The sequence below is a fragment of the Schistocerca nitens genome, chromosome 4 (genome assembly GCF_023898315.1).
Source record: "Schistocerca nitens isolate TAMUIC-IGC-003100 chromosome 4, iqSchNite1.1, whole genome shotgun sequence".
In the NCBI taxonomy this organism is placed as follows: domain Eukaryota; kingdom Metazoa; phylum Arthropoda; class Insecta; order Orthoptera; family Acrididae; genus Schistocerca; species Schistocerca nitens.
In genome coordinates this window covers 133,495,925-133,522,956 of record NC_064617.1, presented here as the reverse complement: position 1 = coordinate 133,522,956, position 27,032 = coordinate 133,495,925, and the positions used below count along the sequence as shown (strand labels likewise).

Genomic DNA, 27,032 nt, shown 5'->3' with positions numbered 1-27,032 from the left:
GTGAAAAAGTTTTTCAGCTTTTTGACACAGACAGTGTACTCGCTTTTCTAAGGTTACTTTTTGTAGCTTAGCAGAAGAAGCATGAGAGTCTTAAGTGTTATAGAGCAGAGCATTTTTTTATTGGTGAAACTCTTACCTTGCTGCACACTAAATGAACAGAGGTAAGTGCCGTAGGTTTGCAATCAGAGTAGACATACAGATCAGAGACACATATTAATAGAGATTTATATATCCCTAGGAAACATCAGAGCAAAGTAGAGATGTGTGATGTCAGGAGGTAAAGTCATCCCACACTAGCGAAAGCGGCTGATGGAGACTTCTGTCTTTGGAAGACATACCCAGATTATAGACAAGAGAACAGTTGTCGTGCACACCAATAGAACTAAACATAAGGCTGAAGCAAATCTTTGGGTGTGATTTGCAATACCCAATCCCTTTTGTGCAGCGCATGGAAGGAGTTTGAGGCACTCTGAACCATCCTGTTCGAATCACTCTGAGTCTTTACTCAAGGAATATTTAACTAATAGAATACAGTGTGTTATAACAGCTGATTATAGTCACCCTCTTCTCTGAAGTGTAATTTCGCATCAACAGTTAGGCACACACTTGATCTTGCAACTGTCAGTTCATATGCTGCCGTTAATGATGCATAATATCAGAACTAACGTATCTGAAGCAGCACAAAATAGGAGTCAAGCGTCACAAATCTACTAGAAGCATTTAAATGTACCGTGTCTAGTGTAAAGGCAACATACATAGTTCCTGGGGCTTCGTAATATAGGAAGAATACTGGCAAATTTTAAATAACCACAACAGATGCAGCATCAACAGGACACAGAATTGATTCCTGAGAAGCTCAATGATACATTGGAGCAGGGCACACAGAATTGTTTACAAATTTTGCTCTGATGAAGCATGCTATTTCTAGTCAACACTGCCCCGTATTGTTACCTTAGAGGTAGTGACCAGCATGAGCATATCGAAAACATAAGCACATTCCATTAGCTATTTATAGCTGTCCTGCTCCCAGCCAAATACTGTCTCAAGACTATGGACAGGTTTTTCGCTCAGCTGGAGTGTAACACAGTAATCTACATAGCAGAAGTAATGGTATTTGTACGACATTATCCTAACGTACTAACCTGCAGCGGACCTGTTTCAACAGAGTGTCTTAGGTAGTCCCCACTGTAATGACAGCACAAGTTAGTCACCGACAACATTGTAAGTTGTATTGTAAGTTTGATCAGTAGTGCTCCCATGAGCATCTTGTAATTTTGTAGAACAAATATTCACGTATTTCGATAAATAATATCCGAAACTTCCACGATATATGCACTGTTATGAAACGAAAGGTCTAAGAGTTAGATTTTCAAGTGCAGCTTCTCACACTTCTTCCAACATATGACTATTAGCAGGTGTCTTACTATTATATTCCTGCAGTGATGGTGAGAAGTGTCTGAGACACATTCAGTTGTCAAGAAGGTGGATTTTCGATGAAACAGCGAAAATATGTGTGAAATCCTTAGAAAATTTAGCATGGGCTATAGGAATGAACAGCATGTATTTAGAACCCACTGAATGTAAGTCCAAGAGGGAGAGAAAGTTATAGTCCCGCTAACCTGCAGTTGGTCACATACACCAAGGTGAACTGAGGGCTACTGCGATATTCCATACAGTTGTTCCATTAGAACACCAATTTTAACGCCAGTCAAATACAATTTATATGGCATGATTGAAGATCTTTTAGATGCTTTTCTGCTGATTTCAGCCAGTATTCCTCCTCCTATTAATAGTCTCCCCCACGTAGGAGAAATGATTGACAGTCCTAAAGCTCTCATAGAGACGGACTTGACGAATTTACCATGTAGATAGCTGTTAAAAGCACCACTCACATTTCGGAAGTGTTCGTCACTTGAACTCGTCATTCTACCAAGAAGTTGAAGACTGCCTATCGCATTTGATATGATGATTAACAATCAAGGCTAACTAGAATTATTTGTGAGTAGTATATTTATGACAGTTCTGGTGGAAAGAGAAATTATTTCAATATTCTCATATTTAAAAACAAGATTTTAGTGTTGTCATTTCCCCCATTTAAAAATTTATCTATATCCACAAAACAAATTTTCAGTAAATTAAAGAAATCAATTTTTTCACTTAAAATTTAATACTGAAGAAACTAAATTAAAACAGAAAAATTCTAAAATTTATGCAAATTCAATAACAGGAACTAATTTATCTTTATTTTGTTTTCTACCTCCATAAATAAAATTTAATCCAATAATTTTGTATAATTTATCCGCATCTTCTGCAAAGATTTTAGTATGACAATCTGGAAGAATAATTTTATATTTATCATCTAAAAGTAATAAAAATTTTGCACCATATTTAGTTACAAAAATTTCAGGTTTTGAAATATTGTAAGATTTATTCTTTTTCAGCTCTGATAATTTAGTGAACACCTCTGCAAATCATTACTATAACTGTTAAGTTCACTTACTAGATTTGAAATATTATCAGTCTTGTTCACTTTTGCTTTGTTCTTGTAAAAAATTAGATTTTAAAATTTTTAAAATTGAAAATTTCAAAAATTTTAAAAATTAAGTTTTACAAAATTAAAACGTTAGCTGAAATGTTTCAATTTTTGAAAATCTAAATTTTTCTGTTTTTATTTTCTCTATCTTTTTGAAAATATTTCAAAAGAAAATGTAAACATGAAGACAACTATTTTTCTAATTTTACATTCGTTTATGTAATTAAAAATTTTCAGTTAAAATTCTGTGTTGTGAATCATAAGTTAAATTCTTTCTATCACCCATAATTATACATGCTATTGTATCATTAGGTATATTTTCATTAAAAATGCACATAATTTCATTCCTGTTTTTGAGTAGTTAAAACATTCATTCTTGACGTGGATAGGATAATTTTGAATAAAAGTGAATGGATTTACATTTACTTCGTTATTTAATTGTGTTATTCTTTAGAAAGCTCTAAAAACATCATAAGCTTTTAAAAAGTTATTCGGGGGATAAAGATTCCACAACTCTTGAGGAAAAACTTTATTTCTTCTAATTTTACACAGATATTTCGCAATTTAACAGGATCGAATAACGGAGCATCATTTAACTGAATACCTACATCTACATCTATATGGATACTCTGCAAATCACGTTTAAGTGCCTGGCAGAAGGTTCATCGAACCACCTTCACAATTCTCTATTATTCCAATCCGGTATAGCGCGCAGAAAGAACGAACAACTATATCTTTCTGTACGAGCTCTGATTTCCCTTATTTTGTCATGGTGATCGTTTCTCCCTATGTAGGTCGGCGTCAACTAAATATTTTCGCATTCGGAGGAGAAAGTTGGTGATTCGAATTTCGTGAGAATGTTCCTCCAGAGCGAAAAACGCCTTTCTTTTAATGATATCCATCCCAAATCCTGTATCATTTCAGTGACACTTTCTCCCCATTTTCGCGATAGTACAAAACGTGCTGCCCTTCTTTAAACTTTTTCGATGTACTCCATCAATCCTATCTGGTAAGGATCCCACACTGCACAGCAGTATTCTAAAAGAGGATGGACATGCGTAGAGTAGTCACTGTACTTAGTAGGTCTGTTACATTTCCTAGGTGTTCTGCCAATAAAACGCAGTCTTTGGTTAGCCTTCCCCACAACATTTTCCTTATGTTCCTTCCAATTTAAGTTGTTCGTTATTGTAATTCCTAGGTATTTAGTTGAATTTAGGGCCTTTAGATTTGACTGATTTACCGTGTAACCGAAGTTTAACGGATTCTTTTTAGCACTCATGTGGATGATCTCACACCTTTCGTTATTTAGAGTCAATTGCTAATTTTCGCACCGTAGATATATCTTTTCTAAGTCGTTTTGCAATTTGTTTTGATTTTCTGACGACATTACTAGTCGACAAACGACGACGTCATGTGCACACAACCTAAGACAGCTGCGCAGATTGTCTTCCAAATCGCTTATATGGATAAGGAACAGCAAAGGACATATAACACTACCTTGGGGAACGCCAGAAATCACTTCTGTTTTATTCGATGACTTTGTCAATTACTACCAACTGTGACCTCTTTGAACAGGAAATAACGAATCCAGTCACATAACTGAGATGATATTCCATAGGCACGCTATTTCTCTACAAGTCACTTTTGTGGTACAGTGTCAAAAATCTTTCGGAAATCCTGAAATACGGAATCAATTTGAAATCCCTGTCGATAGCACTTAACACTTTGTGCGAGTAAAGAGCTAGTTGTTTTTCTCAAGAACGATCTTTTCTAAATCAGTGTTGATTGTGTGTCAATAGCCGTTTTCTTCGAGGTAATTCTTAATGTTTGAACACTGTACTGTATAAGTAGCAAAATCCTGTTGCATATCGACGTTAATGATATTGGCCTGTAATTTAGTGGATTACTCCTACTACCTTTACTGAATATTGGTGTGACGTGTGCAACTTTCCAGTCTTTGGGTACAGATCTTTCGTCGAGAGAACGGTTGTATATTGTTGTTAAGTATGAACTTATCGCATCAGCATACTCTGAAAGGAACCTAATTGGTATACAGTCTGGGCCAGAAGACTTGCGTTATAACTACGGTGAACTTCTGCAGAAGTCGGGAGCGAATGTGCCACTCAGCCATTGGACTGCTGTAGCAGTACCACCTCGGGTCGTATTTCTCCGCTTCACTGCGCTCAACGTGTGAGGGATGAAATAGTGAAGGCAGCAGAGGATCAAATAGGTAAAAAGACGAGGGCTATTAGAATCCTTGGATAACAGAAGAGGTATTGGATTTAATTGATGAAAGGAGAAAATATAAAAATGCATTAAATGAAGCAGGCAGAAAGGAATACAAACGTCTCAAAAATGAATTCGACAGGAAGTGCAAAATGGCTAAGCAGGAATGTCTAGAGGACAAACGTAAGGATTTAGAGGCATATATCAATAGGGGTAAGATAGATACTGCCTACAGGAAAATTAAAGACACCTTTGGAGAAAATAGAACCACTTGTACGAATATCAAGAGCTCAGATGGAAAACCATTTCTAAGCAAACAAGGGAAAGCAGAAAGGTGGGAGGAGTATATAGAGGGTCTATACAAGGGCGAGAAGGAGAACGTAGGTGAAGATGAAATGGAAGATATGGTACTGTGTGAAGAATTTGAGAGAGCACTGAAAGATCTGAGTCGAAACAAGGACCCGGCAGTAGACAACATTCCATTAGAACTACTGTCAGCCTTGGGAGAGCCAGTCCTGACAAAACTCTACCATCTGGTGAGCAAGATGTATGAGACAGGCGAAATACCCTCAGACTTCAAGAGAAATGTAATAATTCTAATCCCAAGGCAAGCACGTGTTGACAGGTGTGAAAATTACCGAACTATCAGTTTAATAAGTCATGGCTGCAAAAAACTGACACAAATTCTTTACAGACATTGGAAAAACAGGTAAAAGCCGACCTTGGGAATGATCCGTTTGGATTCCGTAGAAATGTTGGAACACGTGAGGCAATACTGACACTACGACTTATCATAGAAGATAGATTAAGGAAAGACAAACCTACGTTTCTAGCATTTGTAGGCTTAGAAAAAGCTTACGACTTATCTTAGAAGATAGATTAAGGAAAGACAAACCTACGTTCCTAGCATTTGTAGACTTAGAAAAAGCTTTTGACAATGTTGAGTGGAATACTTTCTCAAATTCTGAAGGTGGGAGGAGCAAAATACAGTGAGTGAAAGGCTATCCACAATTTGTACAGAAACCAGTTGTTAGTCTCGAGAGTTGAGGTATATGAAAGGCAAGCAGTGGTTGAGAAAGGAGTGATACAGGGCTGTAGTCTATCCTTCATGTTATTCAATCTGTATATTGAGCAACAGTAAAGAAAAAAGAAGAAAAATTTGGAGTAGGAACTAAAATCCATGGAGAAGAAATAAAAACTTTGACGCTTGCCAATGACATTGTAATTCTGTCAGAGACAGCAAAGGTGCTGGAAGAGCAGCTGAACGGAATGGACAGTATCTTGAAAGGAGGATATAAGATGAACACCAACAAAAGCAAAACGCGGACAATTGAATGTAGTCTAACTAAATCAGGCGATGCTGAGGGAATTAGATTAGGAAATGAGACACTTAAAGTAGTAGATGAGTTTTGCTATTTCGGAGCAAAATAAGTGATGGTCGAAGTAGGGAGGATATAAAATGTAGACTGGTAATGGCAAGAATAGCGTTTCTGAAGAAAAGAAATTTTTTAACATCGAGTATAGGTTTAAGTGTCAGGAAGTATTTTCTCAAAGTATTTGTATGGAATGTAACTATGTATGGAAGTGAAACGTGGACGATAAATAGTGTACGCAAGAAGAAAATAGCAGCTTTCGAAATGTGGTACTACAGAAGAATGTTGAAGATTACATGGGTAGATCACGTAACTAATGAGGTCGTACTGAACAGAATTGGGGAGAAGAGGAATGTGTGGCATAACTTGTCTAGAAGAAGGGGTCGGTTGGCAGGACATGAGTGATTAATTTTTCTTTATGGATTTAGAATAATTTCTTAATTTTCTCATTTTAGAAATTGTTTGAAGTTGTTATATTTTTTCATCTTAGATCTCTTCTTTTCTTTCATACTAAAACAATCAGTAAATTACATTATATCTTGTTTAGTTACATTTGAATAACCATTTTCTTTACAATAATTTTCTAAGTTTAGAAACAGCTCCACTTTGTAGTACATTTTGTTTTGTGGATATAGAGGAATTCTTAACAGGAGGAAACGACAAAACAAAGATCTCTGTTGGTCCATCGTGGCCAGGGCACATCGGCTGGAAAGTAGTTTTTAATATCAAACTTCATCAACAGCCGTGTACTTTAAGATATTTTATTTTATTCTGAAAGCAACCAGTTTCGGCAATTCATTTTGCCATATTCAGGCCCCATACGCTTTTATCCAAATGAGCGACCTTACCGTATAGCGCCATAAAACACTGGCTATCATGAATTCCAATCGTTATACAAATGCTTCATACAGAGGCGTGACAGCAACTGATTAGGTGGGCTCTATTTCAGCTAAATGGTGAAAGTATACTAGTCAAAAATCCACACACGGACAAGTCTTTCACCATACAAAGTAACTCCGATTCGGTAAGTCGTCGGGCAGTGATGTTATGCCCTCTCTGGGGAAAGGGGATGGTGTACTGTGACCCAGAGTGCGAATTTGTTAACTAGGGAGGAAGTTTGCTGTGAGGCCAGTGCTGGCTTGTTGACGGTGGAGGACAGATGATGGCAGCAGAGGTATCTCGTGGCCTAGTCTGCAGAATGCACACTTAAGAATGGTGGAGCGTATGAGTCGCGGTGGTTGGGTTGCAGCTGTATCTGTGTTCTCTATTGTTTTGGACACGGGACGGTATGGCATACCAGTATGTGAATATGACTAGCCATGCTAAGAAAGATTGCTTGAGCAGATACTGTGAGCTGATGCTTTGCTAACGGTCATGGAACAATTGTGATTAAGTACAGACTTCGATAACTGAATGTTAATGTGACTGGCCACTTTTTTGATACAGACTTCCTAATGGATTCTGTTAAATTAACTGAACGTTTCGTAAATTCTTAAATGCAGAATATTGTAATAGTGTGTTAAAGAGACTGACCATAGTGCATGATTGGTGATAGTTGTGTTATTGATGTTGATAGGGGATTGCTGTCTTCTGCGCCTCATAGTGGACTGTTGGACTGTTGCAGGTACCACTTACAGTGTGCTACTTTCGCTCGTTTGAGATCTACTTAAAACCTGTGTCTGCAAACTTACCTGTTCTGATGTTACTTACTACAAAATTAATTATACATTTATTTCTGTCATAACTCAGACTCAATTAATCGATTGTGTCCTTTAGTCCTTCAGGTCTGTACCGTCGCAGTATGTATTTGACACTGTATATGGCCATTCTTGGAGAAAATATTGTTTATGTTTTTCTCAATAAATTGTATTATCTTGATACGATTTGTAACATCACATTGGCGTTATCCATATTTTATGAATATTACAAAAACTTCATTAATCAAAGCTTGGTAACGCCCCAGGGCAAAAACTCCATTCAAAATATGTTTCATCAAGTTTTATTCTGAATGTAAATTCCTAACGTTTAAAGTCTGTTCTTAAATAGTGTGAAAATATAAAATCATTTATTACCTTCTAAAAGCCGTAGTATGCAAAATGAGTAAAACAAAGAAAAATGTCTGTTTTAAAATATGCCAATATATCACACACTGCCACATATACATTAACACGGAGCAGTTGTGTAGCACTGATCTTGTTGGGTTCTGAGCCACTTGTGACATGCTGAAGTATCTTTTGCGATGAAACTGTCGTTGGCAACACTGCTGAAGCTGATAATATGTCATAATTGGAGAGAAATAAATCAGTTCATTTCTCAGTGCAGTTTTGTTTTAAAATCGAATTATTTAATATAGGAAACCAACCTCCAAATTGAATCCCTCCCCCAAGACTATGGGAACTGCTACGAAATGAATATTGTATTTGATGTGCATTTAACTCACACTTTGAGCGACAGTATTTTAGAAGTAGGTGTATCAGATTTATGAACTGCACAAGAAGGAAGGAATATTAAGGTTCACAGACATGTGGAGGATGAAGTAATGAAGATGGTAGAGTCAATCAAGGGGCGAGGAGATACAAGGTCAGTGCTAAAAATGGAAAAAAAATGTCTTAGAAATCCTTCATGAAACCTGTCGATGTAATTATTAGACGACAGAAGAAAGAAGATTTACAAATATTTTGTTTTTGAAATGTGGAAAAACAGTCATTCAACTTTTAATACATAATTTTCTTTATTAAGAGTTAAATATTTTACAAATCTCTTCGTAATAGTCGAGCACATTAAAAGCCTTTAAGGAAAAAGAGTATTAGCATCATTCACTTTGAGAACCTGGTAGCGAGTGTATTTCACATATTACATTACGCAGTTTCAAACACGCTAACGAAGTTTCACAGGGTTTAGCGAGATCAGTTCCCCAGTCTGTTTCTTTGAGGAAAAAGCGGTCAGTATCGAGGGAAAAAAATGACACTATATGCGCAAGACTGTCCAGGAGTGCCACCGCTACGGCACTGGCAGCTAGGCGCGAGTTTGTCAGGCCTTAGGCGGGGGAGCACTTGGTGGCACAAACCGGTACCTGTGCCTCGTGATCCAGAGGAAGTTGTCCCCTGCGAAGTAGTCCTCCACCTCGTTGAGGGTGCGGCCTTTCGTCTCCGGCATTATCAGGTACACGAGGAGGGTGCCGAGGAGGCTGAAGATGCCGAAGATGATGAAGACCCCGGCCATGCCGATGGTGTCTGTTAAGTAGGGGAAGACTTTGGTGGCGATAAAGAGGGCCGTGTTGAAGACGAAGAAAGTGTATCCGCCGGCGACGCCGCGCACGCGCGCGGGCAGCATCTCGCCGATGGCGATGACGGGCAGCATGAAGAAGCCGGCCGTGTTGGTGGCCACGTAGAGCAGCAGTAGCGCCGCGATCACCAGCGGCTCGGACGCCGGCACGGGCTCGGAGGCGGGCCGGTGTTCCTTCAGCAGGCAGACGACGCCCAGCGCGAGGGCCGAGAGAGCCGACAGCACGCCCGACACCATGGCCATGCGCCGGCGCGTCCACCATACGAGCAGGCAGCAGCCCACCACGCAGAAGAGCATGCGCACCACCGCCACCACCACCGAGAACATCTCGCCCTTGATGTGACTGCCGGCCGAGCTCGCCGACTTCACCACGATGTCGACGCCGTAGAAGATAACGATGAAAGTGCCCGACACGATCTGCATGGAGGTCAGCAGGTTGACGACTAGGAACGGCTTGTACACTTGAGGCATGGCGAACACACTGCAGCATCCGCCCTGAGCCTGCGCCGCCTCCTGCTCGTCGTCCGACCGCGCCCGATCCGTCAGCTCCCTCAGCTCGTGGGTCACCTGCAGCGACAGTACGTGATACTTGACCTAACGAGTCTTGTAGCAAGACCAGTAAACACATTCACTAGTTTTTCAATAGAAAATTAACTGACAGATTTCGAAAAAAAGCGTGTACTGTGTGGGACAATTCCTAAATCTTATAGCCATCCTTTAGATTCCCAAAACCATAGAAATAGTAACCAGATTTACTGTCTTCGGAAACGAATATGATTCAATAGACACACAGACACTGTTTAACGTGCTAGAGGAATTTCAAGTATATGAGAAACTAAAAGAAACTGAGTGCACAGAACGAGACTGACACTGAAAGGTAGATTTTTGGGAGAACTTTTCGTATCATTCGAGATCAAGTTAATGTTTAGACAGGGCATATCCTATCCCCACTACTATTCAAGGAACAAGTGATCAGAAATGGAAAAAATTAACCTAATCTTCAAACCACATTCAGCTAATCGAAAAGTCCACAGGTGTACTGCCTGTTCATAGTGTCCAACGGGCACAATATTTCTGCGGTCAGACATGTCGCCATCGTCAGGTGCGCTGATTTATTATTATTTTGCTCTTTTCATTCCCAAGCTGAGGGGGTGGGCGGGCTGTTTGAGAGCGTGCATTTTGCTCTATTTAGCCATGGGGTTTAAGTTTGTTCTGTTGGGACTCTGTTTATTTTGCTTGCAAGGGGGGATGGGGGGGGGGTATTCTCCAAATTGGGAATTTATTTGCAGGAGATTGTTGGGGACAGTTCCGGTATTCACTTTAGCGGTCAAGGAAAACCTGCAAAACCCAGCCAGAACCGCTTGCATTTGGGCTTCTCCTTTATTTTCCGCCTGGCCAGTGTTGGCGGCGAGCAAGAGCGGCTGCGCGCCTTCTATTACGGTCCTCTTCTTGTGTTCTTTCTTTCTCTTCTCTCTCTCTTCTGAATTTTTCTTTACGGGCTTCTGCCTTTCTTCTTATGAGTTCCCGACTTTGTAGGAAATTCATCTGGTAATAGTTTCGCTCGGCCACGTTCGGAACTGTTTGGCAGCGTCGGTGTAGTTGCAACGTCCGCCCATTCGGTCTCACTGCTGAGTGTCTTGTTAATTATACTCAGTGCTGGTTCCCATGCATTGCTAAGATTACAACCACAGTCTCGGCTGATGAGCTCGTCCCTGGTGCAAATTTCGATGGCCTCTCTGACAACGCTGTCCCAGTATTTAGAAGTCTGGGCCAAGAGCCTGGTACGCCCGTAATCCATCTCGTCTTTCTCGGACAAACAGTGCTCTGCGACCGCCGGCTTGTTAGGATACTTCAGTCGGGTGTGTCTTTGATGTTCTCCGCAACGATCTTCGATGGTGCGCACTGTCTGTCTAGTATAAGTCTTACTACACTAACAGGGAATCTGGTATACGCCGGTCTTCCGCAAGCCGAGCCCATCTTCCACACTTTCCAATAACGCTCGTGTTTTATTTGGCGGGAAAGAGACAATTTTAACTCTGTGTTTCTTTAATATGCGTCCGATTTTCCCCGACAGTGCGCCAGTGTACGGAATTAATACAGTGGCTACTTCTTCCTCCGGGACTTCTTCCGTCTCTAGACGTTGTACTGTAGTGGTGGGGTGGAGAGCGCGTCTAATCTGCCATTCAGAGTGCCCGTTCTTTCGGAATAGGGTTCTGAGGTGTTCCAGCTCCTGGGCCAGACACTCTGCGTGTGAGATGCTGCGCGCCCTGTGTACCAGCGTTTTTAGAACTCCTCTTCTCTAAGGAGGGTGGTTACAGTTGTCTGCATGCAAATACAGACGAGTGTGTGTTTTCTTCTTGTGCACACCGTGACCCAACGTGCCGTCAGCTCTTCTCTTGACCGCGACGTCCAGAAAAGGTAATCTTCCTTCTGCTTCTGTCTCCATTGTGAATTGGATGCTGGGATGCATGGAGTTCAGATGTGTAAGGAAGTCTAGGAGCTTGTCCCTACCAGGGGGCCAGATGACAAACGTGTCTTCCACATAACGAAAAAAAAAAGTAGATTCCCACATGGATGACGCTAAGGCCTCCTCCTCGTCGTACTCCATACACATATTCGTGACCACGGGTGAGAGTGAGCTGCCCATTGAGACTCATTCCGTTTGCCCGGAATATTCTCCATTAAACGGAAAACACGTGGAGGTCAGGACCTGCTTCGTAAGGTCGGTGGCCTTCTCGTCAAATTTCTGCCCAATAAGCTCGACTGACACTCCTAGAGGATCCCTAGTGAATAACTAAACAACGTCAAAGCTCACCAGGATATCTGAGTCTTGCAGCCTGAAATTGTCGTGAAGTTCTACAAAATCCACAGAATTACGGATGTAATGAGGACATTTACCTACATAAGGGCTTAGTATTTCCGCCAGGTATTTTGGCAGTAAGTATTTGGGTGCCCTAATATTGCTCACAATCAGGTGTAACGGCACCCCCTCTTTGTGGACTTTAGAGAGTCCATAAAGTTTTGGCGGTACAGGTCCTTGAGGTGACAATTTCTTGGCGACTCCCTCGCAAATCCGCGTCCTTGAGAAGAGCCCTTGTCTTGTTCTCCACCTTCTTTGTGGGGTCAGTGTTGCTTATTCAAGTAGTTATTCGACTTTACTTTCATTGAAAAAACTGTTGGATGTCGCCCCGCTGAGTGGCCGCGCGGCTTGAGGCGTCATGTCACGGACTGCGCGGCTCCTCCCGCCGGAGGTTCGAGTCCTCCGTCAGGCATGGATGTGTGTGGTGTTCTTAGCACAAGTTAGTTTAAGTAGTGTGTAAGTTTAGGCACTAAGCAGTTTGGTCCCTTAGGAATTCACACACATTTGAACATTTTTGTTTCATGTCCTGACGAATATCGTGCCAAATTCTTGTACAATTGGTGCGCTTGATCTTCAAAATCCCGAGGTCATTGGAGGGCCCTGCCCATAATACTGCAAACTTTCTCAGCTGGGGATAGATTCGGCGATCTTGCTGGCCAAGGCAGTGTTCGATAAGCTCGAAAAGAAGCAGTAGAAACTCTCGCAAAGTGCGGGTGGGCGTTATGTTGCTGAAATGTAAGCCCAGCACATCTTGCCATGAAGGGCGAGAAATCGAGGCGTAGAATATAGTCGCCGTACCGCTGTGTTTTAAGGGTGCCTAGGAATATAACCTAACGGGTCCTGCTATGAAATGAAATGGCACTCCAGACCATCAATCCTGGTTATCAGGCTGTATGGCGGACGACAGCCATGTTGGTATTCTACCGCTCTCCAGGACGTATCCAGAGAAGTCTTTGCTGGTCATCAGTGTTCAGTTCGAAGTGGAACTTATCTCTCAAGACATTCTACTTGAGGCAATGAGATTCCAGGCCGAAGACGTGTCTTGAGCTGCCCTGGACAGCAGTGCGACACCAGCCCGACTGTCGCCCGTTGTGTGGCCATTTCTTTTCATAGCAGCACCCCTTTGGTTCTCATCCGTGGCACCCTTACAGCACAGCCGCAACGTCGATGATATTCTACACCCGTTTTGTTGCCTTTCATGGCAAGCTATTCTGGGTTTACATTTCAGCAAGATAATGCCCACTTGCACACGGCGAGAGCGTCTTGCCAAACCCTACTTTGGGCAGCAAGGTCACCAGATCTCTCCCACAACTGAATGTTTGGACCATCATGGGCAAGGTCCTTCAACCAGTTCGAGATTTTGAAGATCTAACGCCCCCGTTGGAAAGAACTTGGCACAATATCCGTCAGAAAGACATCCAACTACTGTATGCTAAACTGCTTGAAAAAGGGGTAGAGGTGAACCAAACCATTACTGACTTGCTCAATTTGTGAAGCTCTTCCTCTTCAATAAATCATCCAATTTTTCTGAAACTGGAAGCATTTGTCCGTCTTTGCATGTACAGCGCATCTATCGATTTACGTCCCATTCGGATAATTCGTTCGTGATGTGTCGATTTCTTTTCTTGCAGTGCGTTATAAAAAAATGTCTCTCACAAAGGGCTAAAACTGCTACATTTTTAAGGAACTGCATCAACTGAAAATATACACTACTGGCCATTAAAATTGCTACACCACGAAGATGACATGCTACAGACGCGAAATTTAACCGACAGGAAGAAGATGCTGTGATATGCAAATGATTAGCTTTTCAGACCATTCACACAAGGTTGGCGCCAGTGGCGACACCTACAACGTGCTGACATGAGGAAAGTTTACAACTCATTTCTCATACACAAACAGCAGTTGACCGGCGTTGCTTGGTGAAACGTTGTTGTGATGCCTCGTGTAAGGAGGAGAAATGCGTACCATCACGTTTCCGACTTTGATAAAGATCGGATTGTAGCCTATCGCGATTACGGTTTATCGTTCGCGACATTGCTCCTCGCGTTGATCGAGATCCAATGACTGTTAGCGGAAAATGGAGTCGGTGGGTTCAGGAGGGTAATACAGAACGCCATGCTGGATCACAACGGCCTCGTATCACTAGCAGTCGAGACGACAGGCATCTTATCCGCGTGGCTGTAACGGATCGTGCAGCCACGTCTTGTTCCCTGAGTCAACAGATGGAGACGTTTGCAAGACAACAATCATCTGCACTAACAGTTCGACGACGTTTGCAGCAGCACAGACTATCAGCTCGGAGACCATGGCTGCGGTTACCCTTGACGCTGCATCACAGACAGGAGCGCCTGCGATGGTGTACTCAATGACGAACCCGGGTGCACGAATGGCAAAAAGTCTTTTTTTCGGATGAATCCAGGTTCTGTTTACGCCATCATGATGGTCACATCCGTGTTTGGCGACATCACGGTGAACGCAATTTGGAAGCATGTATTTGTCATCGCCATACTGGCGTATCACCCGGCTTGATGGTATGGGGTGCTATTGGTTACACGTCTCGGTCACCTCTTGTTCGCATTGACGGCAATTTGAACAGTGAACGTTACATTTCAGATGTGTTACGACCCTTGGCTCTACGCTTCATTCGATCCTTGCGAAATCCTACATTACAGCAAGATAATGCACGACCGCATGTTGCAGGTCCTGTACGGGCCTTTCTGGATACAGAAAATGTTCGACTGTTGCCCTGGCCAGCACATTCTCCAGATCTCTCACCAATTGAAAACGTCTGGTCAATGGTGGCCGAGCAACTGGCTCGTCACAATACGCCAGTCACTACTATTGATGAACTGTGGAATCGTGTTGAAGCTGCATGGGCAGCTGTACTTGTACACGCCTTCCAAGCTCTGACTCAATGCCCAGGCGTATCTAGGCCGTTATTACGGCCAGAGGTGGTTGTTCTGGGTACTGATTTCTCAGAATCTATGCACCCAAATTGCGTGAAAATGTAATCACATGTCAGTTCTAGTATAATATATGTGTCCAATGAATACCCGTTTATCATCTGCATTTCTTCTTGGTGTAGCAATTTTAATGGCCAGTAGTGTACAAAGTAATTGGTGGCAGATCTGATACAAACAGCATCGAGAAACAAGAAAGAAAAATTACGAAGAAAATCTTTCGACAAAAGTCGAAAATGAAGTTAAGAAAGAAGGAAATTACCAGGTTAAAGGAAAAACGATCTCTGATAGAATTACATTCTTGTGATTACAAATTTACGGTCGTTTACAAAAATGGTTCAAATGTTTCTGAGCACTATGGGACTTAACTTCTGAGGTCATCAGTTCCCTAGAACTTAGAACTGCTTAAACCTAACTCACCCAATGACTTCACACACATCCATGCCCGAGGCAGCATTCGAACCTGCGACCGCAGTGGTCGCGAGGTTCCAGACTGAAGCGCCTAGAACCGCTCGGCCACCCCGGCCGGCAAGGTCGTTTACTCATGAAAAAAATACGTGCGCGCACATGTGCGTGTAGACAGAGTGCGAGAAGTGCCACACTGAGTTCAAGCTGACTGCTGCGCTCTATCGCCCTTAGTATATGTGATGATCCTTGGAATAGTAAGACGGGGAAAAGCCTAAACGGGAATTTTGTTAAACATTGCGAAAAAGCGGCGACAACAACGCATCTGATGTTAGTGCAAGGATAGGAAAGACAAGCAGTGAGTAGATGATGTCCTTACAAATAATTCTCAACATTTTGGGACAAAAAGGAAACTTAATGTGCTACTTCTCAGTTGGCCATCTATAACCCAAATGACTGAACACTTGTGAAAGAGTATGAAATGCTAGTGCAAAAGCCTCTAATATGTCTGAAATTCATGTAAAAGCAATTGACAGTTAGTTAAATGATCAGCGCTAATTCTGTTCCTGTAAATTACACGAAAACGAAATCCAGATACAGCGTATTAGGGGTATAAGTGTGGATACTGTGATGATTGTTACCTTAATATGTAGTCACTTCAGGGTATTAATTGATTTTTCTGTGCAACTAACACTCTTCCCACAAATATGTCGATAATTTATTATCGGATGTTTTCTGCATGGTCATAACTGCACCACTAGGTGGACTACGCCTGTCAGTATAGACTAATCGTTTTGTGTTCATGCATCCACACTTCAACAACTGAACTGCTGTCCAGGGGAAATAAGCACTGATGGCTCTCTTGCCACATGCTCTTGGGGGGTTAATCAATCTAAGGACATAGTAATCCTAATAGCTACAATTATAAGTCTGCAAATGATCTAAATACTGCTGCAATGTTTTTAAGTACACTGTCTTCTGTCACCAATAAAAATATCTGCACTTATGCCGCTAAAATCCTGTATATTCTCGGACGATCTCCTCCAAACGATTTATTTTCGAATAGAAATAATATAAACAGAGGTTCCTAGAGGTTTGGGACGTTCATGACTGACTAAATGCCAGATATTTTCGATGGAAGACATTCCAGGCGAATGAGCAGGCTAAAGAAATAGTGGTTCACGCCATCTTCGAAGGAGCCTTGCATATACCCCACCATTTCTGGCTGTCATTCTGGTGAAGTAGAGCGTGTGGAATTTCCTGATGGAACAACTCTTTGGATTAGAAAACCTCCCCCATTCTCTTACATTTCCATCTAGACGTAAGAATTTAGACTTAAATGTTAGAAATTGCTACGTTGATGACTTAGCATTTTCGGGAATCTTATACATCGTTAACCTGGGCCAAAACGTGTATCGCCGATGTATCCTCACTGATTGTTATTTACATAAGCTCTCGAACCATCATAGTTGGAAAGAGGCCTCATGATCAATATCCTTGTTACATGTATGAGAGGAATATCTGAGACGTGGTACCTCTTACACAAAAGATAACGATCCTCTCTGAGGAACGGTGGACTTTTTACGAACAGTACTGAAAACGACCTAGATCGCAACATCCGATGAATGAGATCTCGAAAAAGTCCCAGGAACGATCTTCTTGTCATACATACCCAAGACGTCGAACAGACTCGGTTTTATACTCCAAAAAGACACAGTGATAGCATATCGACCAAGTAAGAAAATCAGTGAGAGAGACAGGTTGATCAAAGACGAACAGGACCCACTCACAGTATCAGAGGCTTCCTGGATATCATGTACTTGCATCAAAGTGTACATCGGAATGACAAAACGATACGCTAAAACCAAAATACGGAACACAAACAAAATTCAGAATGGTTGGTTGGTTTGTGGGACTGAAGGGGCCAGACTGCTACGGTCATCGATCCCTTTTCCAAAACTTCAAACACCCAAACAGAATAAAAACGAACAATGGAAAAGACAACAGACGACACAGGACAAGAAAGACTTAGAGACCAGACAAAAGGAATTAAAATCACACAGAGTGTGACAGTGGTTGGCCAATCATAGAGACAAAAAAGGAAAAGCCAACCACCGAGAAACACACTAAAAACTCAGTCTAAAATCATAGGCCAAAGGCCAGACTCAACACAAAAAATGACAAACACTTAAAGTGATAAAAGCCACCTGCCCGAATAAAACTCAAAACTAAGCCGGCCATGGCAGTGTCATCTGTTAAAAGGGCAGGGAGCGTATCAGGCAGCGCAAATGTCTGCCTGAGCACAGCTAAAAGGAGACAGGCCAACAAAATGTGGACCACCGTCAAAGCCGCCCCGCAGCGACATACAGGCGGGTCCTCACAGCGCAGTAAATATCTGTGCGTCAGCCGGGTGTGGCCAATGCGGAGCCGACAAAGGACAACTGAGTCCCTGCGAGTGGCTCGCATGGATGACCGCCACACAGTCGTCGTCTCCTTGATAGCACGGAGTGTATTGGGTGTGATCAAATCGCGCCATTCAGCGTCCCAAATCGCGAAAACTTTGCGGCATGAGACTGCTCGCAAATCAGTCTCAGGGAGGCCAATGTCCAGAGTTGGTTTACTGGTGGCCTGTTTGGCCAGGCGGTCAACATGTTCATTGCCCGGGATGCCGACATGACCAGGGGTCCACACAAAGACCACAGAGCGGCCGCAACGGGCAAGGGTATGGAGGGTCTCATGGATAGCCATCACTAGACGGGAGCGAGGGAAACACTGGTCGATAGCTCGTAAACCGCTCAGGGAGTCGCTACAGATAACGAAGGACTCACCTGAGCAGGAGCGGATGTACTCTAGGATTACAGAATGGTACCAAGAAGAAATCGGCTGTGCTGAACAGTCATTCAGTAATGTGGAACATTGTATAAGATTCGCCAAACTCAAGTTCTACCTGTGGTTAGTGAGTATCTTAGCTTTTATTCCGACAAGCCATGAAAATCTACAAGAAACTTGTGCAAGAAAATGAATTGCTTCAGGGTACACAAGTTTTGGATTTTTGCCTTTCAGAGATCTATAAGTACAGGTGGCACGTCTGAAGACAGATCCATAATGACCCCGGATGACCCTCAAGACTGCGTGGGGTAGCCGAACGGCCTACCTCCCTCGGGCATTGTTGTTTGAGTTAGATCAAGTAGTGTGTAAGCTTAGGGACCGATGACCCTAGCAGTTTGGTCCCATAAGGCCTTGCCACAAATTTCCGAAAATGACCCTCAGGCAAACCACCATCTGTGCTCTCGACCTCAGTCCACTATGAGCAACAGAGGATAATCCTTTGACTGTGGCATCCACTCGAGCCGGGGAAACGGAACATCAGACAGCCATCGGTTCATGAACTCTAAACAGACGCCTCCAGACAAGTTGTCAAGAAGGGATCACCAAAGAAGTCTCAATAATTTTACAACTCTTTCGACCAGGCAGCCTAGTCGGTGCAGAAGCGTCGACTCACCTGATGGCTGGTCTCCGACGTGGAGCCGCGGAACCAGGCGAGCGCTTTCTTGGCGTCGTCGAAGCGGCCCTGGCGCACCAGCCAGACGGGGCTCCTGGGGATGAAGAAGAATGCGACGACAGCGAGCAGCGGCAGCACGGGCCCCGTGCCCGCCACCACGTGCCAGTCCAGGCAGGCGCCCAGAGCGTACACCAGCAGGATGCCCAGCGAGTAGCTCAGCATCGGCACGCCCGCCAACAGCCCACGGATATCTACCTCGGCCAGCTCGCCCAAAAACACCTGCCGTACACAGTAGCACAAGGTTTCTGTCTCTCCTCTGTGTAGCATTGTTGAGATATTCGGCACCCAAAGGTGTTAAAAAAGAAAACTGCTTTACACACACACACACACACACACACACACACACACACACACACACACACACACACACACACCACGCTAGAAAATAATCTTCAGCTACAACAAACCATTTGATAGGGAATATACAGAGTGAGTCAGAAAGGACTTACAGAAATTTATTGAGATAACGTATAGGTTCGGTAGATGTGTCGTTTTGTAGCAAACAGCATCAAGTTTGAATCACATAGTGGATCGGTACCCCATTCCGTCACCAGGAGCGCCAGTGTAGTGTACGGTTCAAATGGCTGTTTTCACTGGTGCGGAGTGTATATGCTGTGTGTTTTGATTTCATGAAAGGAACTCTGCAAGAACTGTTGGGGGTAAATTTCTCGCCGAATATACGAAAGAACCTCCAAGTAGGCCTAAAATTTACTCTTGACACAAGAAGTTCGTTGAGACGGGTTGTTCACTGAGATATGATAAATGTGGCCCATGTGTTCACGATTATGTCGAACAGGTTAGCGAGAGCTATCCCCGCGGTCCACAAAAATCAGCGCGACGTGCGTCTTGCAAGACTGAAATTACATAAAAGGCTGTTTGGCGGGTACTACATACACGTTTACACCTCAAACCATACGGATTCACAAAGGTAAAATACAACAGTTAGAAGGTAAGGTTGGTCATGAGTATTACGCGTGAATATGTTGCATCAGACAGAGGACGATGAGATGTTCCTGAACCCAATAATCTTCAGCGACGAGTCGACATTTCATTTCAGTAACATGCTGGACACCCACAACCGCAGAATATGGGGCAGCGAAAATCCGCATACAAACCTGGAACATGTTCGTGAAAGCCGCAAAGTTAATGTGCTTTGTGATCTTAGCAAATTGAAACTATATAGTCCTTTCTTCTTCGTGGAGGAAATTGTCACTGGTATTGTGTATCTGGATGTGCTTTAAAATTTTTTCATTCCACAGATCGGTGAAGATGGAGATGGCACGGTTTATTACCAGCAAGTTCGAGGTTTCCTCGATAATCGAAGTGAAAGACCAATCGCATGGTCACCTCGTTCCCCAGACTTGACACCAATGGATTTCTTTCTCTGTGGTTCCATTAAAGATCATGTGCATGTTCCTCCACTATCAAACTGTTTAACCAACCTGAAAAATCTAATCAACACTGCCGTTGCACAATTTACGCCTGAGTTGCTACAACACGTGTGAGAAGAAATTGATTACCTGTGGGATTCTGGCCACATCAAAAATGGTAATCACATCGAACCGAATAACACTTGACACTTACGTGAAGCTTGAAGTTATCTGCTACGATATGACACACATACCGATAATGTAAGTTACCTCAAAGATTTCTATATCATTCAAAAGCTGTAAAGTCCTTTTTGACTCACCCTGTTGTAGGTAAGCCTAATGCCCAGCTGCTCCTGTGAAGTGACGTAACTAGTTCTGTTGGCTGTCACTCCCATTCTGTCATAACTGTGCTCTTCAGTTCGAAGACTGGTTTGATGCAGCTCTCCACGTTACTCTATTCTGTGCAAGCCTCTTCGTCTCCGATCAATTACTGCAGCCTACATACTTTTGAACTTACTTACTTAATTACTTACTATATTAATCTCTTCGCGTCTCTTTACAATTTTTACCCCACACTTCCCTCCAAAAATAAACTGGCGATCTCTTGATATCTCAGAATGTGTCATATTAACCGATCCCTTCTTTGAGTCAAGCTATTACAAGTTTCTTTCCTCCCCAATTCTAATTAATACCCTCTCACTCGTTACATGACCTACACATCTAGTCTTTAGAATCCTCCTGTAGCACCACATTTCAAAAGCTTTCCTCCTCTTCTTGTCTGAACTATTTAACGAACATGTCTCACTTCCATATAAGACTGCACTCCAGATAAATCGCTCCACAAAAGATTTCCTAACATTTAAATCTATACTCCATCATAATAAAGTTTTCTTCTTCAGAAATGCTTCTCTTCCTATTGCCATTCTACATTTTATTTCATCCCTACTTTGGCCATTATAAGTTAACTGAATGCCAACTAGCAAAATTCGTCTACTGCTTCTTAGTGGCATTTTCAAACCTAATTCCCTCAGCATAGCCCGATTTAATTCTACTACTTTCCGTTATCCTCATTTTCCTTTCGTTGATTTTCATCTTATACAGGGTGGTCCATTGATCGTGACCGGACCAAATATCTCGCGCAATAAGCGTCAAACGGGAAAACTACAAAGAACGAAACTTGTCTAGCTTGAAGGGGGAAACCAGACCGCGCTTTAGTTGGCCCGCTAGATGGCGCTGCCATAGTCAAACGGATACCAACCACGTTTTTTTAAAATAGGAACCCCCCATTTTTTTATTACATATACGTGTAGTACGTAAAGAAATATGAATGTTTTAGTTGGACCATTTTTTTCGCTTTGTGATACATGGCGCTGTAATAGTCACAAACGTATAAGTACGTGATATCACGTAACATTCCGCCAGTGCGGACGGTATTTGCTTCGCGATACATTACCCGTGTTGAAATGGACTGTTTACCAATTGCGGAAAAGGTCGATATCGTGTTGATCTATGGCTATTGTGATCAAAATGTCGAACGGGCGTGTGCTATGTATGCTGCTCGGTATCCTGGACGACATTATCCAAGTGTCCGGACCGTTCGCCGGACAGTTACGTCATTTAAGGAAACAGGAAGTGTTCAGCCACATGTGAAACGTCAACCACGACCTGCAACAAATGATGATGCCCAAGTAGGTGTTTTAGCTGCTGTCGCGGCTAATCCGCACATCAGTACCAGACAAATTGCGCGAGAATCGGGAGTCTCAAAAACGTCGGTGTTGAGAATGCTACATCAACATCGATTGCACCCGTACCATATTTCTATGCACCGGGAATTGCATGGCGACGACTTTGAACGTCGTGTACAGTTTGCGGCCGGCCGGAGTGGCCGAGCAGTTCTACACTCTGGAACCGCGCTACCGCTACTGTCGCAGGTTCGAATCCTGCCTCGGGCATGGGTGTGTGTGATGTCCTTAGGTTTTAGTAGTTGTAAGTTCTAGGGGACTGATGACCAAAGAAGGTAAGTCCTATTGTGCTCAGAGCTATTTGTATAGTTCTGCCACTGGGCACAAAAGAACTTACGGGACGATGACAGATTTTTTGCACGCGTTCTATTTAGCGACGAAGCGTCATTCAGCAACAGCGGTAACGCAAACCGGTATAATATGCTCTATTGGGCAACGGAAAATCCACGATGGCTGCGACAAGTGGAACATCAGCGACCTTGGCGGGTTAATGTATGGTGCGGCATTATGGGAGGAAGGATAATTGGTCCCCATATTATCGATGGCAATCTAAATGGTGCAATGTATGCTGATTTCCTACGTAATGTTCTACCGATTTTACTACAAGATGTTTCACTGCATGACAGAATGGCGATGTACTTCCAACATGATGGATGTCCGGCACATAGTTCGCGTGCGATTGAAGCGGTATTGAACAGCATACTTCATGACAGGTGGATTGGTCGTCGAAGCACCATACCATGGCCCGCACGTTCACCGGATCTGACGTCCCCGGATTTCCTTCTGTGGGGAAAGTTGAAGGATATTTGCTATCGTGATCCACCGACAACGCCTGAAAACATGCGTCACCGCACTGTCAATGCATGTGCGAACATTACGGAAGGCGAACTACTCGCTGTTGAGAGGACTGTCGTTACACGTATTGCCAAATGCATTGAGGTTGACGGACATCTGTTTGAGCATTTATTGCATTAATGTGGTATTTACAGGTAATCACGCTGTAACAGCAAGCGTTCTCAGAAATGATATGTTCACAAAGGTACATGTATCACATTGGAACAACCGAAATAAAATGTTCAAACGTACCTACGTTCTGTATTTTAATTTAAAATAACCTACCTGTCACCAACTGTTCGTGTAAAATTGTGAGCCATATGTTTGTGACTATTACAGCGCCATCTATGACAAAGCGAAAGAAGTGGTCCAACTAAAACATTAATATTTCTTTACGTACTACACAAATATGTAATAAAATGGGGGTTCCTATTTATAAAAATGCAGTTGATATCCGTTTGACCTATGACAGCGCCATCTAGCGGACCAACCATAGCGCCATCTGGTTTCCCCCTTCAAGCTAGACAAGTTTCTATCTTTGTAGTGTTTTCGTTTGACGCTTATTTCGTGAGATATTTGGCCCGGTCACGATCAATGGACCACCCTGTATACTGTTCTCAAGACATTGTCCATTCCGTTCAACTGCTCTTCCAGGTCCTTTGCTGTCTCGACAGAATTACAATGTCACTGGCAAAACTCAAAGTTTTTATTTCCTCTTCCTGGACTTTAATTCCTACTCCAAATTTTTCTTTGGTTTCCTTTACTACTTGTTCACTGCACACATTGAATAACATGGAGCACATGCTAAAACACTGTGCCACTCTCTTCTAAACCACTGCTTCCCTTTCACACCCCTCGACTCGCATGACTACCGTCTGGTATCTGTACAAGCTGTAAACAGCCTGTCGCTGCCTGTATTTTACCCATGACACCTTTAGAATTTGAAAGAGTATTCCAGTCAACGCTGTCAAAAGCTTATTCCAGTCAACGCTGTCAAAAGCTTTCGCTAGGCCTACAAAGGCTATGAACGTAGGCTTGTCTTTCCTTAACTTATGTTCTATGAGGTGTCGTAGAGTCAGTATTGCCTCGCGTGTTCCTACATTTCTTTGGAATCCAAACTGATCTTCCACGAGGTCACCTTCTATCAGTTTTCCATTCTTCTATAAAGTACTCGTGTTAGTGTTTTGCAACTACGACTTATTAAACTGATAGTTCGGTAATATTCACAAGTGTCAACACCTGCTTTCTTTTGAATTGAAATAATTACTTTCTTCTTGGAGTCTGAGGGTATTTCGCCTGCCTCATACGTATTGCATACTAGGTGGAATAGTTTTGTCATGTCTGGCTCTCCCATGGATACCAATAGTTCTGAAGGAATGTCGTCTACTCCAGGCCCTTTGTTTCGACATAGGTGTTTCAGTCCTCTGTCAAATTCTTCTCTAAGTACCACGTGTCCTGTCACATAAACTATTTCCTCTATCCTTTCTACGATATTGCCTTCAAGCACATTTCCCTTGTATAGACCCTCTGTACACTCCTTCCACTTTTCCCCTCTCCCGTCTTTACTTAGTGCTGGTTTTCTATCTGAGCTCTTTATGTTCGTACAGCTACTTTTCATCTTTCAAACGTGTTTTTAATTTTTCTGTAAGCAGTATCTCTCCTAGTTATATTCGGTTCTATAGCCTTACATTTGTCCTCTAGCCATTCCTATTTAGCCATTTTGCATTTCTTGTCAGCCTTATTTGTTAGATGTTTATATTACCTTTCAAAAAAAAAAAATGGTTCAAATGGCTCTGAGCACTATGGGACTCAACATCTGAGGTCATCAGTCCCCTAGAACTTAGAACTACTTAAACCTAACTAACCTAAGGACACCACACACATCCATGCCCGAGGCGGGATTCGAACCTGCGACCGTAGCGGTCGCGCGGTTCCAGACTGTAGCGCCAGAACCGCTCGGCCACCAGCGGCCGGCAAATAAGTTTTTAAATTTACTTTCAAGAATAATGTCTAAAATTGATACTGGTGCGAATAACCAAGTTCTTCAGATGATATAGTCTGTTCTGACTGTAACACAATTCTGCACCAGACCTGTCGCCGGCCGGAGTGGCCGAACGGTTCTAGGCGCGTCAGTCTGGAACCGCGAGACCCTACGGTCGCAGGTTCCATCCGTCTGGCATGGATGTGTGTGATGTCCTTAGGTTAGTTAGGTTTAAGTAGTTCTAAGTTGTAGGGGACTGATGACCTCAGCAGTTAAGTCCCATAGTGCTCAGAGCCATTTTGACCCATACCTGTCTGCACTTCCTGTAGCTATTATCTGCGGCAGGTTCTGTTTCATGGGGAAGGCGCCCATCTTAATCCTAGAGTTAATGGGCGAACCTAAATGGTTAGTACGACACGAATTTGCAATGCCTGTGTTATTCTGAATTACGATGCAATGTTTCTTCGGACAAGCGTGCATGCCCAAAGGAACAGTAACTGGGGCAGCTACAGCCGTTATGAAATTTATTCGCAGTTGCGAGTATGGACAACCGTCAGTAGTATAAAGGAATGACAATGAAAATTTGTGCCGGACCGGGTCTCGAGCACCGATTTCCCGCTTATCGCTAGCGGTACCTTACCACTTGGCTATCCGAGCACGACTCACGGCCTTACCCAACCTTCCGTACGTCGTCAACCACGTGTCAACAATCTGTACTCGTATATCCATTATGTACGTTCCCGTGCAGGGCAGACCTTTTACTTTAAAGTCGCTTGCCCGGTGTCGGTGGATAAATACGATATTGCAATGGGTCAAATGGCTCTGAGCACTATGGGACTCAACTGCTGTGGTCATAAGTCCCCTAGAACTTAGAACTACTTAAACCTAACTAACCTAAGGACAGCACACAACACCCAGCCATCACGAGGCAGAGAAAATCCCTGACCCCGCCGGGAATCGAACCCGGGAACCCGGGCGTGGGAAGCGAGAACGCTACCGCACGACCACGAGATGCGGGCCGATATTGCAATGCCTGTGCTATTCCGAATTACGATACAATGTTACTTCGGACATGCTGCCGCTCGTAGTTAGCGGGAAATCTGGGTCAGAGTCCCTGTCCGGCACAAAATTGTATTGTAATAGTATTATACAGCTGATGATGTCTATATTTGCAACTGCGAATGCACTTCATGTGTAAATGGTTAGTGATCCTGGCTAAGAGACTGGACGAGGATTGAGGGATTGCCCATGATGACCGGTGTTTTTCAGCATCTGTTGCTGAGAAACTTCTAGTAGTGCTGCCAGGCAGCACTTTACAGAAGCGCTATACACAGAGGTGAAAAAGTTATGGGATAGCGAGATGCACGTATACAGACGGCGGTAGTGTCTCGTACACAAGGTAAAAATTGGCAATGCATTGCCTGAGCTGTCATTTGAACTCAGGTGATTCATGTGGAAACGTTTCATACGTGATTATGGATACACGACTGGGATAAGAGACTTTGAATGTAGAGTGGCTGTTGGAGCTAGACGCATGGGACATTCTGTTTCGGAAATCGTTAGGGAATTCAATATCCCGAAATCCACAGTGTCAAGGATCTGGCGAGAATACCTTCAGACATTACCTCTCACCACGGTTAACGGAGTGGCTGACGCCCTTCACTGAACGACCGAGAGCAGCGGCGTTTGCGTAGTTGGCAGTGATGACAGACAAGCAACACTACATGAAATAACCGCACAAACCAATGTGGGGGGTACGACGAACTTATCAGTTAGGACAGAGCGGCGACATATGAGGTTAATGGGCAATGGTAGCAGACGATCGACGCAAGTGCTTCTGCTAACAGCACGACATCGCCTGCAGCGCCTCTCCTGAGCTCGTGACCGTATCGCTTGGA

General features: G+C 43.1%; 1 protein-coding gene across 1 annotated transcript in view; it reads right to left on the bottom strand.

The window, feature by feature from the left end:
- Positions 1 to 8,861: 8,861 nt before the first annotated feature.
- LOC126251964 (facilitated trehalose transporter Tret1-like) overlaps positions 8,862 to 27,032 on the bottom strand; it is a 58,085-nt gene continuing 39,914 nt past the window's right edge. The window contains exons 4-5 of the mRNA XM_049952728.1: positions 19,148 to 19,426; positions 8,862 to 9,984 (exon numbers count right to left, since the gene is read on the bottom strand). Coding sequence (XP_049808685.1) covers positions 9,163 to 9,984; positions 19,148 to 19,426 — 1,101 coding nt within the window. The 3' untranslated portion in view covers positions 8,862 to 9,162. The remainder of the gene's footprint in view (positions 9,985 to 19,147; positions 19,427 to 27,032) is intronic.